Source organism: Idiotropiscis lumnitzeri, chromosome 4, assembly GCF_059441095.1.
Source record: "Idiotropiscis lumnitzeri isolate Australia: NSW breed Sydney's pygmy pipehorse chromosome 4, RoL_Ilum_1.0, whole genome shotgun sequence".
In the NCBI taxonomy this organism is placed as follows: Eukaryota; Metazoa; Chordata; class Actinopteri; order Syngnathiformes; family Syngnathidae; genus Idiotropiscis; species Idiotropiscis lumnitzeri.
In genome coordinates, this window is record NC_142394.1 from 22,987,673 (window position 1) to 23,007,012 (window position 19,340).

At 40.8% G+C, this 19,340-nt stretch overlaps 1 protein-coding gene across 7 annotated transcripts in view; it reads left to right on the plus strand.

The window, feature by feature from the left end:
* The first annotated feature begins 3,052 nt into the window (after positions 1 to 3,052).
* LOC148338612 (disks large homolog 3-like) overlaps positions 3,053 to 19,340 on the plus strand; it is a 64,165-nt gene continuing 47,877 nt past the window's right edge. For all 7 annotated transcript variants that reach the window (XM_088294221.1, XM_088294222.1, XM_088294224.1 and 4 more), the window contains exon 1: positions 3,053 to 4,187. In XM_088294221.1, the coding sequence (XP_088150347.1) occupies positions 3,786 to 4,187 (402 nt within the window). In that variant the 5' untranslated portion in view covers positions 3,053 to 3,785. The remainder of the gene's footprint in view (positions 4,188 to 19,340) is intronic.

Genomic DNA, 19,340 nt, shown 5'->3' on the forward strand with positions numbered 1-19,340 from the left:
ACAGGTTAACACGCCGCCGACTTTACGCTCTCATTTGTTGACCAGCCGCCACCTTTTAAAATGTGAGGATGGCGACCCCAAGTAGACAAAAATCATGTATACACCTCACATGCACATTTGTATTGGTATTATGCATCAAGTTTTAAAGTCTATATACATATATATATACATATATATATATATATATATATATATATTCTAAAATAAATATATGGTTGCTACTATGTGGATTTTTTTAACTATGTTTTATTTATTTGTGTTTGTAATTTGCATCACTGTTTATTTTTAGTCTTGATTTATGATTTTTTATTTTATTATTTTCATCTCTCTATTTAGCATGCAGTTTTTATGCTAATGATTCTGATACTCATCATCCATTAATGAGATCGGCCAGTACTGATTCGGATACGGATCACATGGAATAGCTGCACATTCTTAAATTTTAGAAGTACTCACCAACAATTATTATAATAATATATTAATCTGTCAATTATTTTTTTGGACTAATCAAATTAAAAATCAAAACAGTTTTGCCTCAGCCAAGGCATATTTTGAATTTAACGACAAATTTAGACGCTGCGCTCTAATGCGTCTTTGCCTCCTTTTATTACGTAACCCCGAGACTATTGTACCGCTGTGCTTCTTCATCTGACTGCATTGAGTGGTAAATTCACAAGAGCATAGAACATTCCAGATCCAGGCCAAGACATCCAGTGTTGCAACATGTGCTCGCTCATGTGTGCCGTGATCAATATGCTTACATCTTCCTCTCAAGCTGCTTTGCAAGCCCCGCCCCAGTCCCGCTCTGATTGGCTCCAATGGAGCTTTGTGGATTGCCATCCTGCAAATCCACGCACTCAAGGCTAGATTGTGCTCTCTTGATTTTTAGTTCCACTCTCGCTACTTGGTAAACCTCTGTAGGTTGTAGTGAGAGCATATCATTAATAGGAGGTGCGCTATTCTTGCATGTAATTAAGTGTGGCGGAGCTTGCTGTGTGTGCCTCCTGGACGGACTGCAACGCATTGCAGATACTGCTCGCTTATAGCAGTTGTTGCACCTGTTTAATTGGTTTATGATGTTTGTATTATTGACACGCGGGTCCCCATAAATAGGAACGCGCCATTTAAATTAATGCATACGACATATTAATTTAGTGGGAATTATTATTTACAATTTTTTTTTGTTAAGTATCAGCTAGTGATCTTTCCATGCAGACAAGGTTTAGTACTTATATCTGCCTCCTTCACATTTCTGACAAACCCAGATCTACCTCTGTCAGATTCTATTAATAATGCATACATGCAGGGCTTTAATGGTGTCATTCCCTCTCTTTTAAAAAAAACAAAAAAAAAAAAACAATGTGTCGTGTGTATGTAACTCATGAGCGCTTCACAAGCAGTGTCATTGCATTACTGCAAAAAAAAAAATAAACGGCTGGCTGGCCAAGATTCACCGAGCGCATTTCTCTCTCTCTCTCACACACTACATCCATCCATCCAGCCGTCCGTCCGACCACCCACTCCAGAGCGTGTAATCTTGTTGCTTTGTTACACGTGTGTTGATGTCATCACTGTAAAGCGAAGATATCCTACCCACTCGCTTCACTGCGTATCTTCAAGCAGGCTTCGGAATACTCAATTTTGGCACATATTTGATGCAATCGCGTACGCAAGCAGAAATCTGATTTTATTGCAGTGCAGCTTTGCAGTCCTTAACTAGTTATGTAGATTATTTACACGTGGCATGTTCACATCCTCATCATCACGTTCATTTTTTTGGACCCACAAATAAAGTGTGTCATGTTTCTTCCTGCCAAGTGGATTTATTTTCAATTGTTCGGCACTCTTTTACAATTGTTACAAACATTTTTCCAGACGAAATCCCTTCTTAAATAGATAAATAATGTGAAAAAAATGTTTAACTTCTACTAAAATGTGGTTCATCATGCAGTATATTGCCTATTTTTGTGTGAATGCTTCGATGGGGTTTGAACAATAAAGTGTAGTACCACAATTGGCCACAACATGCCTAGCAGCACTGAGCCTTCCTGTATGTGGATGATCTACAATCTTAGTTGTTACCAGAGAGAGAGAAGATAGTGGTGCCCCATCTGCAAAAATCCATACATAATTGACATTTTTTCCCACAAAATTTGTGAATAATTTTGGGGATCCAGTTAAAAAAAATGCGAGTAAGCAGAGGTTTTGCACGAACAAATGCCGGATCGTAAAAAAGAAAAGTAAAGAAGTTGAAGTTTGTGCACATTCTACACTCGACACTACGAGATGACTACGGAGGTGAGATGCAACCAGTCAAGGGGGCGGGGTTCTTTCCTAGGCACACTGAGTTGGAGTTTGGCCGCATCTATAGTGTGGACTACAAGGCTTAGTTTTAGCAATTAGCGGATTGCGCAAGGGAGAGTCTGATTTGTCTTGCCTTCGGTAAAACTGGTTAACAGGTTGTTTTAAGTAGATGTATTTTTAAGAGTGGCTTAAAACAAAAACAACAAACAAAAATGTGCTTTGCATTTCCACTGCAGCACTGATTAAAAATTGTTCATCCATTTATTAATTTAGACAGGCTATTTTTACACTTTCAAAAGTAATTAGTTCATAATTTGGTAAAGACAATTATTAACAAATTGCAAATGAACACTTTGGTACAGTATTAAGAGGCATCCTTTCTTTTTTGGGGGGGAAATTCCTGGTTCCTTCTTATGAATCCCCCTGTAAGGTTTCTTCTTTCAAGCCCCCCCAGAATCATTTTGCCTGTGTGCGTTTACGTGTGTGAGCCTTTTTCAGTCATAGCAGTGACGTTAAGGTGCGCCTGTCCCTTTAAGAGCAACTAGCGGATGCTCTCTGCTGCTGCCACTGCTGCTGATGGCTGCACTTGCATCTGATTGGCTGAGGCCGTGGGGGTGGGGGGAGGGTGAGAAGGATGCTGCTACGTAGTTGAACCTCCCCCACCCCCTCCTACCCTCCCTCCTGGCTCTCTCGCTCTCTCTCTCCCTCGTCACAATCTCCTCCCTTGCTCGCTCGCATCCTCGGAATAATCCACATCTAGGGCAAGCTGGCTGAGAGGCGATCACAGCTCAGCTCCTCTCTGCAGCCTGGGAGAAGAAGAGGCGGCACTAACCCTTTTCAACGCAGGGGGAGAAAAGAAGAGCAAATTTTGAGCGCACCGGCAGACACGGAGAGTCGAAGAGCAAGATTTTTCCATCAGAGGACACTGTTTATTTATACATATTGTTTATATAGCTATATATATTTGTACACACGCTTATAGATATTTATATATAGATTCAATTATCCTTGTACATATCCGTATTTGTGCTCGTCTGTTTATATTAATATTTTTATATGTATTTGTGTGTGTAAATATATATAATGTATAAGCAAATCATATATATCCATATATATGTCCATATATATGAATTTATATGCGCATCACTGTGAACCAAGAGGATTCTCATCTCATCGGGGCTGGTCTCTGATTGTGATCGTATACAATATTTTCGCTATTTGATCTTCTACGTCAAGAGGACAAAGACGCCGTGCCCATTTTGTATTTTTTCTGTTGCTGCATCCCGTCTCCCTCTCCATCTCCATTTTTCCCCCCCTTTGCTTCGCATCCGAGAAGCCGAGAGCGACGGGATTTGACAAAAGAGGGCGGTAAAAAGTCTCTCGAAAATTCCTGTGATTAGTGCGCTTTTCCGCTGGCATCTGCGCTCCGTTTAGCTCATCGCGGCGCCGTGTGACATCAGCCCAGCGTCCGCCCAGCCAGCATGCACAAACACCACCACTGCTGCAAGTGCCCAGAATGTTATGAGGTGACCCGCATGGCGGCCCTGCGCAGGATGGACGCCCCGGCCTACGGAGGAGACTGGCAGGCCGAGCCCTATGGATACCCGCCCGGGTACGGAGGAGGCCAAACCTTACCCGCTCCGGCCTCGGGGGGAGGAGGCAACATGGGTGGAGGAGGAGGAGTAGGCGGCGGAGGAGGCGGTGGTGGAGGAGGGGGCACCTTAGGAAGAAGTAAGGGCAAGATGATGTCTAGCGGTGGGCCTGGAGGCCCCAATCCAAAGGGCCAATCCAAAGGGGGGCCCAAAGTCAATGGCAACAACTCAAGTGGACAAGGAGGATGGTGGCCTGAGTGCACCTGCACCAATCGCGAGTGGTATGACCAGGTAAGATATGCTTGGGGTCCTGATACCTATTCATTAACACGCCTTCAATCCAAACAAGCTTAGATTGAGGTCTTTGGGTCCTGGCGTAGGGAATGGTTCTGATCCAGAGTCATTGACACTTTTTCAAACTGAACAATATGAAAAGCGGAGTAGGGTTGGTTGGTTGGTTCTGACTCGCTAAGATTGGGGTTTTTCTTTGGGTCTATGTGTAGGGTAGGGTCCTGATTCTTGCTCTTTAGCCCTTTTCGCATTGAGGCTAGGTGAAATTAGGTTTTGAAGTTGAGAATAATGGTTTTATGATACTTGTTCGTTAAGACTCTTCACATCTAGACTAACTAAGGTTTTTTTTGGGGGGGGGGGTCTTTGCGTGGAGAATAGTTCTGATAGCGATTCGTTAACCCTCTTCAAATCAAGACTAGCTAAGCTTGAGGGATGTTTTGGGCCTTGCTTTTGGGAATGATTTTGATACCTAATCATTAACCCACTTCAAACGCAGACTAGCTAACTCTGAGGTTTTCTTTGGACCTTGGCATAAGGAATAGTTCCGGAACCCATTCATTAACCCTCCTCAGTTCTAGATTAGCTAAAATTGAGTTTGTCTTTGGGCCTTGATGGGGAATTTCAAAACATACTTATTCCTACGACGTAATGCCATTTATTATAGCTCACTGTTGCGCATCTTTTTTGGCCTACGTAAAATTGTCCATGTATTATTATTATCCCTCCAGTAAACAGAACATAAACGAACTCTCGTCCTTCCAGTTTGTTATCACTTTAGCCTTCCCGTTGATTGTGACTGTGGAAGGCAGCAGTGTGGGAAGGACAGAACAGGACTGATCCAGTTTGAGTGCACACATGGAGATCATGTTTGTGCATTTGATGACTAATGCTTATAGATTGGAACACGCCTTGGCTTCTGTTGCTGATTCAGGTGTCGTAGGCCCCAAAAGAAAATGGTGCATTTTTGTCAAGAATGCAGTTATATAAAGATGTCTCATCATAAGGTGAGAAACAGAAACACTTGACTGTCGCCCCGTGTCTGGTTTTGATGAGATGATGAAAACGCCATCGCTTGCATTCGGATTGATGGACTCCATTTTATACAGCACGGATCCCGATTTAATGAACGTGTCCTCTGCAATGCTCACGCCTGTAAGCCTGTCATGCATCCAGCACAGATTATGAATGAAATCGCCGCGTTACATGCGTTACATTTTGGGTCAGGGTGTATTTACATGAATGACATTACAGTAGAGGGGCGGTCGAGGGGATTAAAAAAAAAAACAGTCGACGCTGCCTCTGAAGCGTTAATTAAACAAGGTGCACGTATGTGAGCTCCAGTGGGGGGAAGGGCCGCGCTTGTTGAGCATGAGATTCAAGGAACGGCTCCTTGCCATGCATGAGTATGTGGCAACGTTGTGTGGAGCCGCCGCATCGTCCGTGTTTTTTTTTTTTTTTTTTCATCCTTCGCCGCATTTTAAGCTGTGTGTGCGAGGCAGTAGGAGCAAGGAGGTGAGGAGAAGACGAAGAAGAAGAAGCAGCAGCACAGGGGCAAAATGGAGGCTGAGTTTTTCAATGATGCCCCTGAGCAGAGACGCAGCCTGGATAGAGATAAGGAAATGCAGTGCCTTTTCCCCCCTCTCCCCATCTATATACTCTGCTTTCATTTCACACAGTCGCCACAGTGTGCGATTATGTAAGCAATTACTGTCACTTTAGTCAAATCTATAACTAATGTCTATTGCTCGTTTCAAGCCAACATTATCAAAAAAATTTTAGTGACAAATATTTATCCTAATTCACCTCAGACATTTTATCTGTTCTCAAAACCAACAAGTAAACATTCAAATATCCTCCTAATTTCTTACACATTTAAAACATAACCTACCAAAATAACTTTCTTTGCCAAATCCTGATCCTTGTGATCATAAACATACGCTATCAAGCTTTACCCATTGTAAAAAAAAACAAAAAAATACAGCAATCAGACTACATTTAAAAGCTCAGTTTTCATTCAACATATCTATATCGTCGGAATTCATTCAGGATATCTGTAAACCTAGTCGGATTTTTCAGGATTTAATTGTTACTTGTCGGAATTTCATTCAGGATGTCTGTAGCGTAATTGTGTCTCGTCTGAATTTTCATTCAGCATATCCGTCCGAGAATTTTCATTCAAGAATATCTGTAACGAAAGTGTCGAATTATCATTCACGATATGTGTGACGTAATTGTGACTAGTCGGAATTTTAATTCCTGTCATGTAATTGTGACTACTACTAATATTGTTGTGTGTAAGTAACAAAACAAACGGAATTAAATTTTTCATTCGAGATATCTGTTACGTAATTGTGACGAGACGAAACGTCAGTTGGAATTTATTTCCATTCAAGGAAGGAAACAAATATGACTCGATGAATCGACAACTTTAAAACATCTCTAATTCTGTTTCAGACATCCTGATTTCCAGACATCTGCTACACCATTGTAACGGATTACTATGGTTTTGACTTGGTAAACTACGTTACATGGATGCATTTAAAAATTTCCAATGTTTTTATTATGGCTTGCCACAAATCTGCCATTGAATTGTAGCTATCGGTAATTCATCCTTTGCAAAATTACATCATATCTGAAATAACAATTGTGAATAGGGAAAAAAATATTACGCATATCTGTAGTCATGCAGTAATAAGCCAACCCAACTATCTTGCATTAGCCATTTAAAGAATACCCTATAAAAATGTTTCTTTAGCATAATCCTTATGTTGGTGTGGAATATTCTATCCACTTTCTAAAATGCATATAGCAATGCCAACTTGAGGATATAAGTCAAGTACGTTGGACTAAAGCGTGTTGGAATTGTGTGTTGATAGGAGGTTGGAAACAAGAGAAATAAGCCAATAAAGGCAGGCAGTGTGGCGAGGGGGAGGCGTTGGCGGCGGTGGCGGTGGTTGTGGTGGATGGGGGGTGTTGGGTTACGTAAGAGGAGGGAGTCGGTGGTGCTGTCAGAGAGGAAGAAGGCCTCTGACAGCGTGGACGAGCATCTGTCCCTCCATCCCTTCAAACCAAGCCAACCGTGTACGAGCGGGATGAACCCGCCCCGACAAACTGCTCATCCTTGGGAAATGTGGCGAAGAAGGACCCCTCCCCCCTTCTTCCACGGCTAACCTATACCAAGCCTGGAGAGTGAGCTCAAAATCAAACACGCCCGGGCACATCGAGTGCGCTTTGGCTTTCATAACAAGTCGTGTGGCGAATGCGATAGGAGGTAATAACCTTGCACCACCATTCCCAACCTTTAGAGCAAGACGTTGATAACATCATTGTTGTTGTGTTCCGTCGTTTGTACATACTGTAAAATGAACAGTGAAGCCCTCTACCATTCCCACATGCTAATAGACATGATTTTTTTTTTATTTCATGAGGTTTTTTTTTCATCAAATAGTCCGTTTTGAAAAAAAAAAAATCTTCACACCTTTTCTCACTCTTACGCTATTAAGAGTTGCATAACATCTTTCTCATTTGCGCAGTTCTTCAAATAACAGGCAAAGTGTACTTGCTTACTGTAAACAGTGACATAATAGGAAAAGCTAGCTTGATGCTGATATATTCCGTAATACGAAACACCAAAGACAGGCTCACGGAAATTAGGATGGATAACGATTCGTCTAAACCTTCAATCAACATACATGGCTCAGCTCAGCTTTCCACAAAAGAGAATTAAACATTTTATAAACTCCCACGTTTTCAAGCAAACAATAGAGTAACATAAATCCACTGGCTCGATGCTAACATCAAGCTAAGCTAAATTACGCTAATTCTCAAACTTCAACCAACTGCTATTGAAGACATACGGCAAAGCATTGCTTGTATAGGTATAATCCTTCAAATAACAGCTTTGCAGCGGCAACAGCATATGCAAACAAAGCATATCACATTGTTCATTTTTTTCAGCGTATCCAAGTCTTGTTTGAAGCAAAATAAATTTACCGAGCAGCACTGAGCAAAAAATCGTCGCTATGTACCTTGTGTACCTTGACCACTCTGGAGCTGGTGCACTCATCAGTCAAGGTACGGCTGTGTATAAAAGAATAAAATAAGCCGACAAACTAGCAAAAATTTGTAATAAAATAAATATGGGTATATGGCTACAGGTGATTCTGGCGCACCAAGTCCACTTTGCTTACAAAACGTCAACAGGCTTACAAATGAAGTCATGTGAGGCTTTTAGGGTTATAAAAATAATAATAGGGTTGTGTTCATAATTTAAATCAAGGCGGAATATCCAGAAGTTGCCAAAAAAAAGCAAATAATTCCTTTCTCCCATTTCCATTTGGTAAGCAGGATTTTCTGCAATAAGCAAAACAAAATGGGAGTAGAGAGTGCACTCGATATAAGAAACAAACTTTAGTTGTCATTGTCTGTCTTTACCCAAACATTGGCCCGGCTAATCTAAACAACAACCAACTACATTCAGCATAATGGTTTCATGATTTCATTCCTTTTCTTCTATTTGTTTCAGTGCCGGTCTGTTAATTTATTGCTTTACACAATACCGGTCCATGGTGCAAAAATGGGTGGGGTGCTTGGATTGCTGATTCAAAAGACAGGCTTTTTGAATGTAAATTGAGACTCTATCTGCAGCTTCAGTTCGAAATCTCCCCTCGTTTCCCCCCGCGGCCGCCAATCTGTCTTTGTGCAGCTCTGTAGCCATGATTGCCTTTAAACATTCATGAGATTTTACTTTATTTATAACCAGCCAGGCTCATTCTCTCCTCCAAAATCCTCTTTTGTTTATTACAGGTCCTCCGTAGTGTTTGCACGTGGCTTGGTTTTCGATTAATTCACAGGCACAGTGGGCGTTCCGTGTCGAACACTCCCATAGGTGATTACCACTTGAAAGCCTGGAGGCCTTGATCAGAAATGCTTGTGCGCGCGCGCGCCTCTTCCACAGTCACATTGAGTTATCATGTCACTGGTGCGTACATCCATCTGATGAGATTTTGTCCGCACTGATGCCATTTGCCCTTCCTTGTAACAGCATCCGGGGGTATTAACAAACGGGCTTGTCGTGTGCTAAATGTGCCGACGTCTTGCGCTTCCTGCTATCTTGAAAACGGCCATTTGTATTGTTTTCTCTTTCCATGGCATGAGCAGATAATACGGATGTGTGCTGTAATTTAATATTTAATCACAGCTTCGGAGCTGATTTGATTAAATATATAATATCAGTATTTATAGTCGTTATTAATTCTGCTCTTTTACAACCCTATACAGACGTATCATCTTGGCATACCTTTTATTTAAATGGGAAAAAAAATTTGGGTATGGTCTCCCTTCTCTACTCGAGAGCAAAAATTAAAATTGGGATCATCCCGAGTATATATATCGAGGCTCACGAAACTAGCATCAATATTCCGCTTTTGAATAATTATTATTAGTGAAATATTTGAACACAAACAGGGCAGGAACACATGTAGACAGACATTATAACAATCTAATACTCACAGGCATATATTCTTTATGCTCTGTTAAGTCGGCCTTGATTGATTTATGCACTTTTGTTTTAGTATTGTATTTTTTATTTATTTTTTGACACTTTCCTGATTTGTTTGCGTTATTTGGGGATTGAACCTCATGCTGGTGTTCTATGGCCAAGGTGGCATCCTGTAAATACAACCATAGTCATAGTATGGAAAGCTATTTTGCCATTTATTCTATACCCTTGACATCTTGGCATAATTGTACTTGTCTTAACGAGTAAAGCAATGTCAAGTATATTGAATAAATGTTGAAAAAGCTTTTCATAAAATGAGGCGGCACCACACTAGTTGATATCTGTGTGCTACGAGTCTGCCTACTTCTAAAATACTACTCCTTCAACTTCACTATTAATACAGGCAGCACATAGTTTTGCCGATTGTCCTACTTGTATGCCAAAGTCATTGTACCAATACCTTCAGTTGAGGACACCGAGCATGCTAGTGTAGTCGAATGACGAAGGAGCACTAACAGAACTGTGTCTTACCAGTAATGCCTTGTCTACTATTCAGCCTTACGCGTTTGAGAATATGCTAAACTCGTCGTGACACTAGGCTCAACTAGCACGCATGTCATGCCCTAGTAGCCTCCTGGACCCAACCAATTGGACCAAAATATCCGCTAGTAGTTTTGCTTCACAAGTAATGTAGTTGTCGTAGTAGTGTGCCAATGTTGTCCTTCCAACAATTGATCGATTTGAGTGATCTTATTGCTGACATCTGATGTGAAATGCAAATCAGCTTCCAACCATTCAATAGACTGCAGCACATATATGCGGGCATTTACTCGCTCTGTCCTGTGGGAACTATTACTATTGGGGACTAAAGTATTAATCTAGTTACTCAGAATGTGGTGTCAATTTAATTGGAGAAATATGGTATTTTGTGTACATTTATAATTTTCTCATCTCGACTACTGCAAATATTACCTTCGCCTCAATGGGGACCCTCACACACACACACAGACATTGATGCCCGACAGTGACCTTTAGCTAAAACCAAAGTGTTCCAGACCCACGAGAATAAAGAGAAGCGGCAGAATAATGGTGAGGCAAATGCACTGTGAAACAAGGGAGACAAGACACTCTGCAATATTTATTTGCACTTTGACAAAGGTTTGCTTTTTGTGTACTGTAAGTGAGCCAGTGACCATGAAAAAAAAGAAAAATAGTCAGACGTACAGTACGTGGTCGGCGCCGCCATTACGTGAGAAAGATGGCCACTGACCCGAGCGGCGTTCAAACTCCCACGTCGCACCTCTGCAGTGCTAGCGCGGAGGTGGCTGTGCGGCGAAAAAGCAGGAGTTCCACGGCTCTGCCGCGACGTTCTCTTTGCTCATTAGCAGAAGTGGCCAATGTACTCACACTTAGGGCTGGACAGTTATAGAAAAAAATATAATGGCAATTTTTTTTGATTGAGTTTAAAATCATGAATATTGCGATTATTGAACACATTGAAACCACAATATCAGTTGATGCAGAAAAGTGCACCTGTTGGTCTCTCGTGATATATGGAAGAATCTCAAAACAATAAAAAGTCCAAATCCGGTATGTTTGTGATCATGGGACAGTTTGAAACAGTCCGTGAATTCTCTTGTACTAGTGCGCTTACCAGTTCCACTAGTGCTCACTCGTCATTCTACTCTTGTGGCCGAGTCTTTCCACTGTGCAGAAAAGTGATACCTAGTCATTCTACTGGTGCACAGAAATGTCAAACAGTAAATAAAGCAAGTGGTGGGAAAAAAAGCATCAACAGTTAAATAGTCATTTGTACTGGTGTGTCTTAGCTGTTTCACTAGTGCTCACGAGAGTTTTTTCAAATGTGCCATACTCTAGTTTGTGAGAGGTCGTGTTGGAAAAACATTCACTTGTATGACAGTCATTTTACTAGTGTACCCGAGTTGATCTACTAGTCTCCCATACTCATGCTACTAGTGTGTGAAATTTAGTAGTGGAAACACACTCCACTAGTAAGACACAGTCCTTCTACTAGTATGCCTTAGTCGTTCCACTCGTGCTAGTAGGGTGTGGAATAATTGCTTTGTGTGATCATATGGTGGCCCTCCTCCCTGCCAGAAATGAGAAGGGAGGGCAGCACTGCTGTTTGTTTGCTTGCCGCCTTTGTTTTATGATTTTTTTTTTTTTTTTGCTGATCACAGTAGCGACTGGCCTAGAAAAATGACAGCACGCCGGACTCCTGAATCAGCGATGGAGGTGGCAGGAATACGAGCTGCACACAAGGGACATTGGGTGAAATTGTGGGACAGCGTTAAATAAAATGTGACTATTAATTAAAAGAAACTCAAATAATTGCTTATTGGGCAATAAAAAAAAAAAAGTAGGGTACACAATTGGACTCAACTAAAGCTTGTTACCTTGGCACGATTCTTGGATTTGTCTGCGAGAGATTATTGTGAGCCATTATGCTGTGAGTTGACAATCTTAAATGTTCTACCTTTTTTAAGTAAGCTTGGCACACACATGAAGATACAAAAAACACATTTCTCTTTTCCTGCTAATGTCAACAAAAGCCCAGTTGCCAGACGTTTTTGACAGGTTTTTCTTCATGATGATCCTGTGGTGTGTTTATATATTTTCTTTTTTTCCCCCCTCTCCACTCTCCTTGGAAAATTTTCACTCCCGACAATTGTCGATGATTGTGACGCAAGGCAGCTAAATGACCGCGATACGCACGTCATGAAAATCTGGCCAAATTTGAGCTTTTTCCCAATTTGTGATTCTTGAAAGATTATAGATGATTATTCTGATTGATTATCATCTGGTTTCAATTGTGTTGAGAGGTTTTTTGCTAGGCCGGCAATCATAAATGTTAAACCAGTTAAATGTCTATGGTTGCAAGTTTTTAAATGTGTGGTCATCGCTGAGTTTGACCAATCAACAGACTGCGTGACGTAATGACAGCCACTTAGGAAGCAGCATGAAGCCACTTCGCTTTACGACTCTTTCGTCTTAGTATTTTCTGAATTCCCTGAGGTACTACGCTGCCTCTCGCTGGTCAGTCCCGGTACTACAACAGACGCGCTTTCCCAAGGACTCACGACTGCGTTGGCGATATGGTTCTGTGTGTGTGCTCTGTTGCCATTTGAAGAACTTCACATATGATCAGCGATGTCACTTATTCACCGATGATTTTCCTCACGGTGTGCAAGGTGTGTCGCGTTTGAAAAATCACCCGAGATGTTAAAAGTCGCTACACGTTCTGTTCCAGCAAGCCAAACGTGAGCATCCTCTGCATGGTAACATCCCCCACATGTTACCAGGGCTTGCATGGAGATCACAATCGATACGAGTGGAGAGCTCCTGAAGCTTTCTGACTCCTCTTCATTTCTGTGGGGGTGTGTGGGTGCTTTCAGAGCGGCTTGTGCTTTTATTGCTTTCATCCAGCCATTTTATCCGCTCGTATTTCGGTCACAGCGCAACATCAAGAAGAAACATCTTATGATCGCAGCTTCTGGTTCATTCCAAGCAAACTATTTGTTTTTTTCCCCCCATGACTAATATTAACATTTTAATTATGATCAGTCTTGCATTTCCAATGTGTAAAACATAAATAGTGAGCTATATCATATTTATGACCTCACATTTATTCCACACATCTTCATTTAAACTGCGCCATCACTTAAAACATCTCAGAAATGCTGTTACAAGTTGCAAAGTTGAATCCAAGTTGAATGTTGTATCGTCTTATTAATGTCTACATACCTTAAAGAATTCAAGCTGTAAACTAATTATGGTTATATAAGAGCAGCTGCTTGCTGGTGCGACATGCCACAATTTACATCTGATCCGATTAGTCGACTAATCGTGACTTCTCTTCTATTTTGCTCGTTTACTAATCACCGTTTGTGGCTGCCTGAATTCGCAGCGGGATTTCGTCTTCCGAATGGAAATAACTATTTGGTCATACAATTACAAATAGAAATAATAAAACTGTTTCGCCATATTTTTTGCTTCAGTTCAATAGACACTCTGCTGCTCCTTCTGATGTATGATGTCCGTATAACACATGAAATCGTCATTCAGTGAGCTTCAGTGAGATTAGTTGTTCTACGCGGATGAATAAAAATTAAATGCATGAGCTCTGTTAACTGTCTACATGTGTTGCTCCATCATTTGTGTTTAAATATCTGTTGCTTGCAATGATTCTATTCTTAAACCCATCTATGTTGCTTCACATTAAGCTAAACAAATTTACTAGCCGAAACTGTGGTGAAGTGATTGTTTTAAATACACAAAGTGTAATATTCTTTTCTTATGTTTAATTTGAGAGTGAACTTCAGATGGGATTAACATTTAACCTAAAACCTCTTTTTGGAATAATTGCTCACTGAGTTCATTGCCACCATACAGCGCGTGTGTCTTGGATTTTCACGGCAAAGAAATTGACCAAACAACAGTTCGCATTTCAAATAACTTGTCAGGCAGGTCACTTGTATCTCAAAGCACCCTTGTGTGCACCTTTATCCCGATCTGCACCAAAATGTAATGGCTTCTTTCTTTGCAAATGACTCCTCCACAGTTTCACAGATGTCCATTTGTTGTCTTTGTTGTGTAATCCTGTTAACAAGAAAAATAAGAATGAATGAAACAGAAGCGCATATCTGTTTGCCAAGTTTGTTACTCACCAAATTATGCAAGTAACAGTATTTCGCTTCAATATTTCTCTCGTGTCATAACATGTGAAGTACATTTCTCAAATTCATGCTTTGGCAAGTGAGCGTTCAGCAGTTTAGCCTCCATGAAAATGTAAATGGATGGGTTCTATTTTTAATGCTGTCACATCCACCTGTGACGAATAAAAGAATGAAAGAAGAAAGAGCTTTTAGGGCCCCGTCACACAAAAGTGCTTACTTGCTTTCCATCAGCGCGCTGGAATATTCCGCAATATTGTGACTGGAAAAAGGAAAAATGTGAAAAAGCTTAAATGTTTACCGTCATCCACAATTAAATGTAAGAGATTGTTGCAAAGCTGTATAAAGTTTAACATGAAGAAAATTACAAATCACCTGCATGTGGCCGAAACCTCTTATGTCACAATTTGGTGCGTTTGACATTTTTCCCACAAATCCATAGTATGGGTCAGTTCACACGTGTGAGTTTTTTTTAATTAAATTAAATTTTTTACTTATTATTGACTAATCCAAGGCGTTGAAAACGGCTTGCTCTCTTTGATAATTTAATTTTCATGGTTGAACAACAACATCCATTTTCTTCAACTTATCCAGGGTCCGATCGCCGGGACACCAGCTATAGCACGGAAGTAAGGCCAAACTTCCCCAAGAAGGCTCCCTAAAAAGACACTAGATAGTGGCACAGCACTCCTTCAACTCCTCAATTGACTACTAGACAGTTCCTTTGCACCATGATGATCACAGATGTCATCACAACACTACTTTTGTCTCAGTGAAGCTCCTCAACTCACAATCCCTTATCACCAAGATGCCACTAGATGGCAGTAAAGTAATACTTCGTGCACATCTATCCATCCATCCAAAAACAAATGGCAGAGAAAATGTCCTAGCTATGACGATTTTCGAGCGAGCAGGGACGGCTTGGGAATGTCTAAACCTATGTTTGCAATCTCCCCACTGCATTTTTCATGTCTTGCTGCAAGTGTACAGTACATGACACACATTTCAACATTCGCCGTGAACTCATGCACACATCTTTAATTCAATGGAGCATGTGCGGTGCGCTATTCTGGTTCAAGAACATTGGCTTGGATGGGACCAACATGTACTTATTTTAGGGTAAATATTTGTACGTTGAGTGAAGGTGGCTGAATGTGTGTGTGTGTGTCAGAAGAGGACATTTGGCGTGGCTGTTTTGAGTGCCATCTCTGTCTAATGCATTATCCAAGCAGCCCTTCAGCCATTTGGTCTGGCCTCTCATTTGTGTGTGTGTGTGTGTTTTAGAGTTCTTCCTTTCTGTCATCTTCCTCCTGTCTCCCACTGCCCTCCTCCTTCTAACCACCCTCCGCCCCCCTCCTACATTTTTTATACTTGGTCTGGATTCAGGAGAGGAATCGGCAGCCGCGGCAACATGCTGCGTTCAGGGTGATTTTGACGTTTTATAATATATGCATGTCAGGGTGTAACGCTTTTACACTGATGTACTTGTGTATCAGTTTTAATGAGAAGCACTTTAATTCTGTAGTTTTTGTTAGATGTAGAAAATACAGGGTACAATGAACCGTGGTTTATCGTGCAGATTTATTGCAGACGATTCACGATATAGCTCTCACAAGCTTAAAACATACTTAAATATATTAAACCACTCTTTTCTAAATGTTCCTTATTGTTTGTTCTTTGTCATTGTCAATAAATGGCAGATAATCACACAGTCTTTCGGATAAGATGTTTGCTGTAAAACTGACGCATCAAAGTGAATAATATTTAAGTCAATATTAGTCATCAGTGCGACAGCAAGCGAAGAAATTGCCGATGCGATGAAAGGTCACAAAGCTAGTTTCATCATTTCATTGTTTTGTTTTAAGGTGCTGAAATGTGTCCGATGCTAGTTTGGTATTTCTTACGTTACGTTGCAGCTGTTATGAAAACCTCAAGTTTATTTTGGGTTCTATCTTTACAAAATACTTTGCGTGTTGAACAGGTTTTGAAATAATGTGTTTGGAATGTTCATATTTTGATTTGCATGTTAGATATGTAGAGGTATTCATTGCTATTGTTGACAAAATCAGAATGCAAAATACACGTTTTGTTTAAAAAATGTTTTTGGGACTTTTTTTTTTATAGCTGTGCTGACCTCTTATTAAAGGTTAAATACTGGATTTAAAAATAAAATTACATATGTTAAGCCCAGCCCCAAGATATCGATCAATATTCAAACACAAAATATGTACTGTAAAAAACAATTAAAAAAAAAAAAAAACCTTGATTAAAATATCTGCGACATATCAAAGACATGAATGACCAACTGCGATACAGCACGGCTACACCTAATCTGGAAACCTAAAAACAACCACATCTCATTTCTGTTGTTTGGGTTAGAAAATAGAAGCAATCCCAGTTTAATACCATGCACGATTACACCCATGATAGTCTCTGTCTGGACATGGCTTTTGCGGGGTTATTGCCTTTTTATCCTTTGCTTGCCACTCAATGCTGGACGTACATCAAGAAGGCTCTCAGTACTAGTGACATTTGCTGACTGTATTTAGGTTGGATCTTTAAAATCGACGAGTCACCAGAGCTATGATATATATTTTCCACTACGGGATCTAGGGCTGGGCGATAAACCAAAAATTTACCGTTACCGAAATGTATTACAATGACCGACATCATTTTGCCCATGTCGGTAAATTCGGTGTCTAAAAAAAAAAAAAAAAAGAAGTCTTTTCTGTCTGCGGCGATGTTCATGCCTCTTTAAGACGGCTCCAGCGCATGTAGTCACGTGACTCATGCGCTGTAGAAGAATGTAAACAAGACGCGTTCGTAGCTGTCGATTCAAATCCTGAAGCGGCTGACACGGCTGCAGACGAAGTAACGTTAGTTGAAATTGTTCCTGTCGCGCTTGTCCCGAAAAGAAATTCGACATCTGTCGTTTGGAAATGTTTTGGGTTCCATAAAGACGATGTTTGAGTAAAAGAACATGAGCTACAAAGTGCGTCGTAAGCACCTGGAACAGCGCGTCCAACCTTTTCTTTTTCACCACCCACAACACAACCATGCTGTTGACTTGAAGCTTGTGCTAAAAGTTCAAAGTGAGGAGCAAGTTTGGACAAGTGACAACAGCCCATAACGGAGGCGACACCATACGAGAGAACGTCTCAGTGGTGGACGCGATAGCCGAGCACATAGCTCGAAAGATAGAGCTCCTCTAGTTACAGTGGAGCGCACAGGATTGAAACGCCTCATGAACCTAGCCGACAAGAGGTACGAAAACATTTGTTGCAAACCCTACTTCCCGATATGGACAACATCGCGCACCAGAGTACTCGAGACAGCACATTTGCCTGATGAAGCATACTTGTTTATTTGGCATTGGCATTCCATTGACATTTTTTTCATTTTATTTAGCATTTTGTTTGCAGGCGACTAGCTCCTTTGCACATGGCATTATTTATATTGTTTACAAGATACCTTTGCACAAATCTAGGCCTTTGCAAATGGCATTACAGCATCTCGGCATAATGTATTTACATAAAAAGATTTTGTGAGAGGTACCCTTTTTCTCCTGTTCTTTGTGACATTGTTCAAGTCATGCAAAGCATGCTATTTTGAATGTTTATTCAAATGATTTTTGTACTTCTATTTTTCATTGAAAGTAATGTGTACCAGTTGGTCAATAAAAAAAAAGCAGTTAATATGCATTTCCTGCATTTATTTTGATTTTGGTCCTCAGGGGGAATTTATCGTGCATTTATCGTTATCGAGGTAAAACTGCCCAATTTATCGCAATATTGATTTTAGGTCATATCGCCCAGCCCTAACGATATCATAATATTGCACCAGTAATGAAAAAAATGTTCAACTGACCGCGTCAGTTCTATCCGCGATGAGGAGTGTTGTGATCCTGAAGTCGAGCTTCTGACGTAGGCTGCAGTGACGTCACAGGGTGCCTGTCAAAGAGATTTTGGATAAATGTGAGCTTGACTGACAGACAATTTGGCTGTGGGATGTCCAGCACACTGGGCCAGAAGCACATAGTTGGATTCATGGGATACCATTTTTTTTCAAACTGCGGTAAAATAAGATTGGAGGCTGGGCTAAAGTCATAAGTAACTTAGTTGTTTTTTAAAGGCTTCAGTATAACAAATGACTTGAGGTGCTGTTGTTTTTGTTTCTTACCTTTGAGTTGCACTTTCAGTGCGTTGAATTGATTTCAACTGCACTGTCCAGGTTGTCTTAGCTAGGACTTTGCTCGTCTTTGAGCATGAGCGGATGTTCATGTTGTCTGTTGAGAGGTGAAAACGACACGTGAGACAGTTGCGCTCGAGTATGCCATGACTTGGATGATGAACGGCAATTTCCGCAGACCAACCTTGCATGTTGCCATTCTCATTATCGAAAACATAATTCAAGTGTGATAATCGTGGGAGCTGCCACCATGGCCTCTTTAAATGTGCGCCGTAACATTGTGGGAACTACACAGATATTATTTAAAGTTTTCTCTCCCAAAAAAAAAAAAAAAACAATCATTCACCCTCACGGAAATACAGATTTTCTCATGTCAAGTCCAATGACACAAATATCAAGTCCAACTCCAGTTGAGTCTCTTATTTTCAGTTTTAGCTAATCGAGATTTAAAATAGGTGATTTAAGTCTGTCTAGAGTACATCTCCGAGTTTTGGGCTGTTTTACTCTTATATATCATGGAGATGAGTAAAATGAGTAAATCTTTAACCAGAGGTTTTTTTTTCCCTTTTTTTTTTTGCACAAGTGCACTTTTGCAAGCCATGGCGGAAACAGGAAGGAATGAATAAAATGGAGGTGTGGAGAACGGAAATGGGTGAGCTGCAGTAATTACCCATAGACTTCGATGTGGGTTTGTGAGAGATGTTGTGCTGACATGTCATTGCACATTTCTGCCTCTCATGGGGTCAAATGTGCTGGCAGATCCATGCTGAA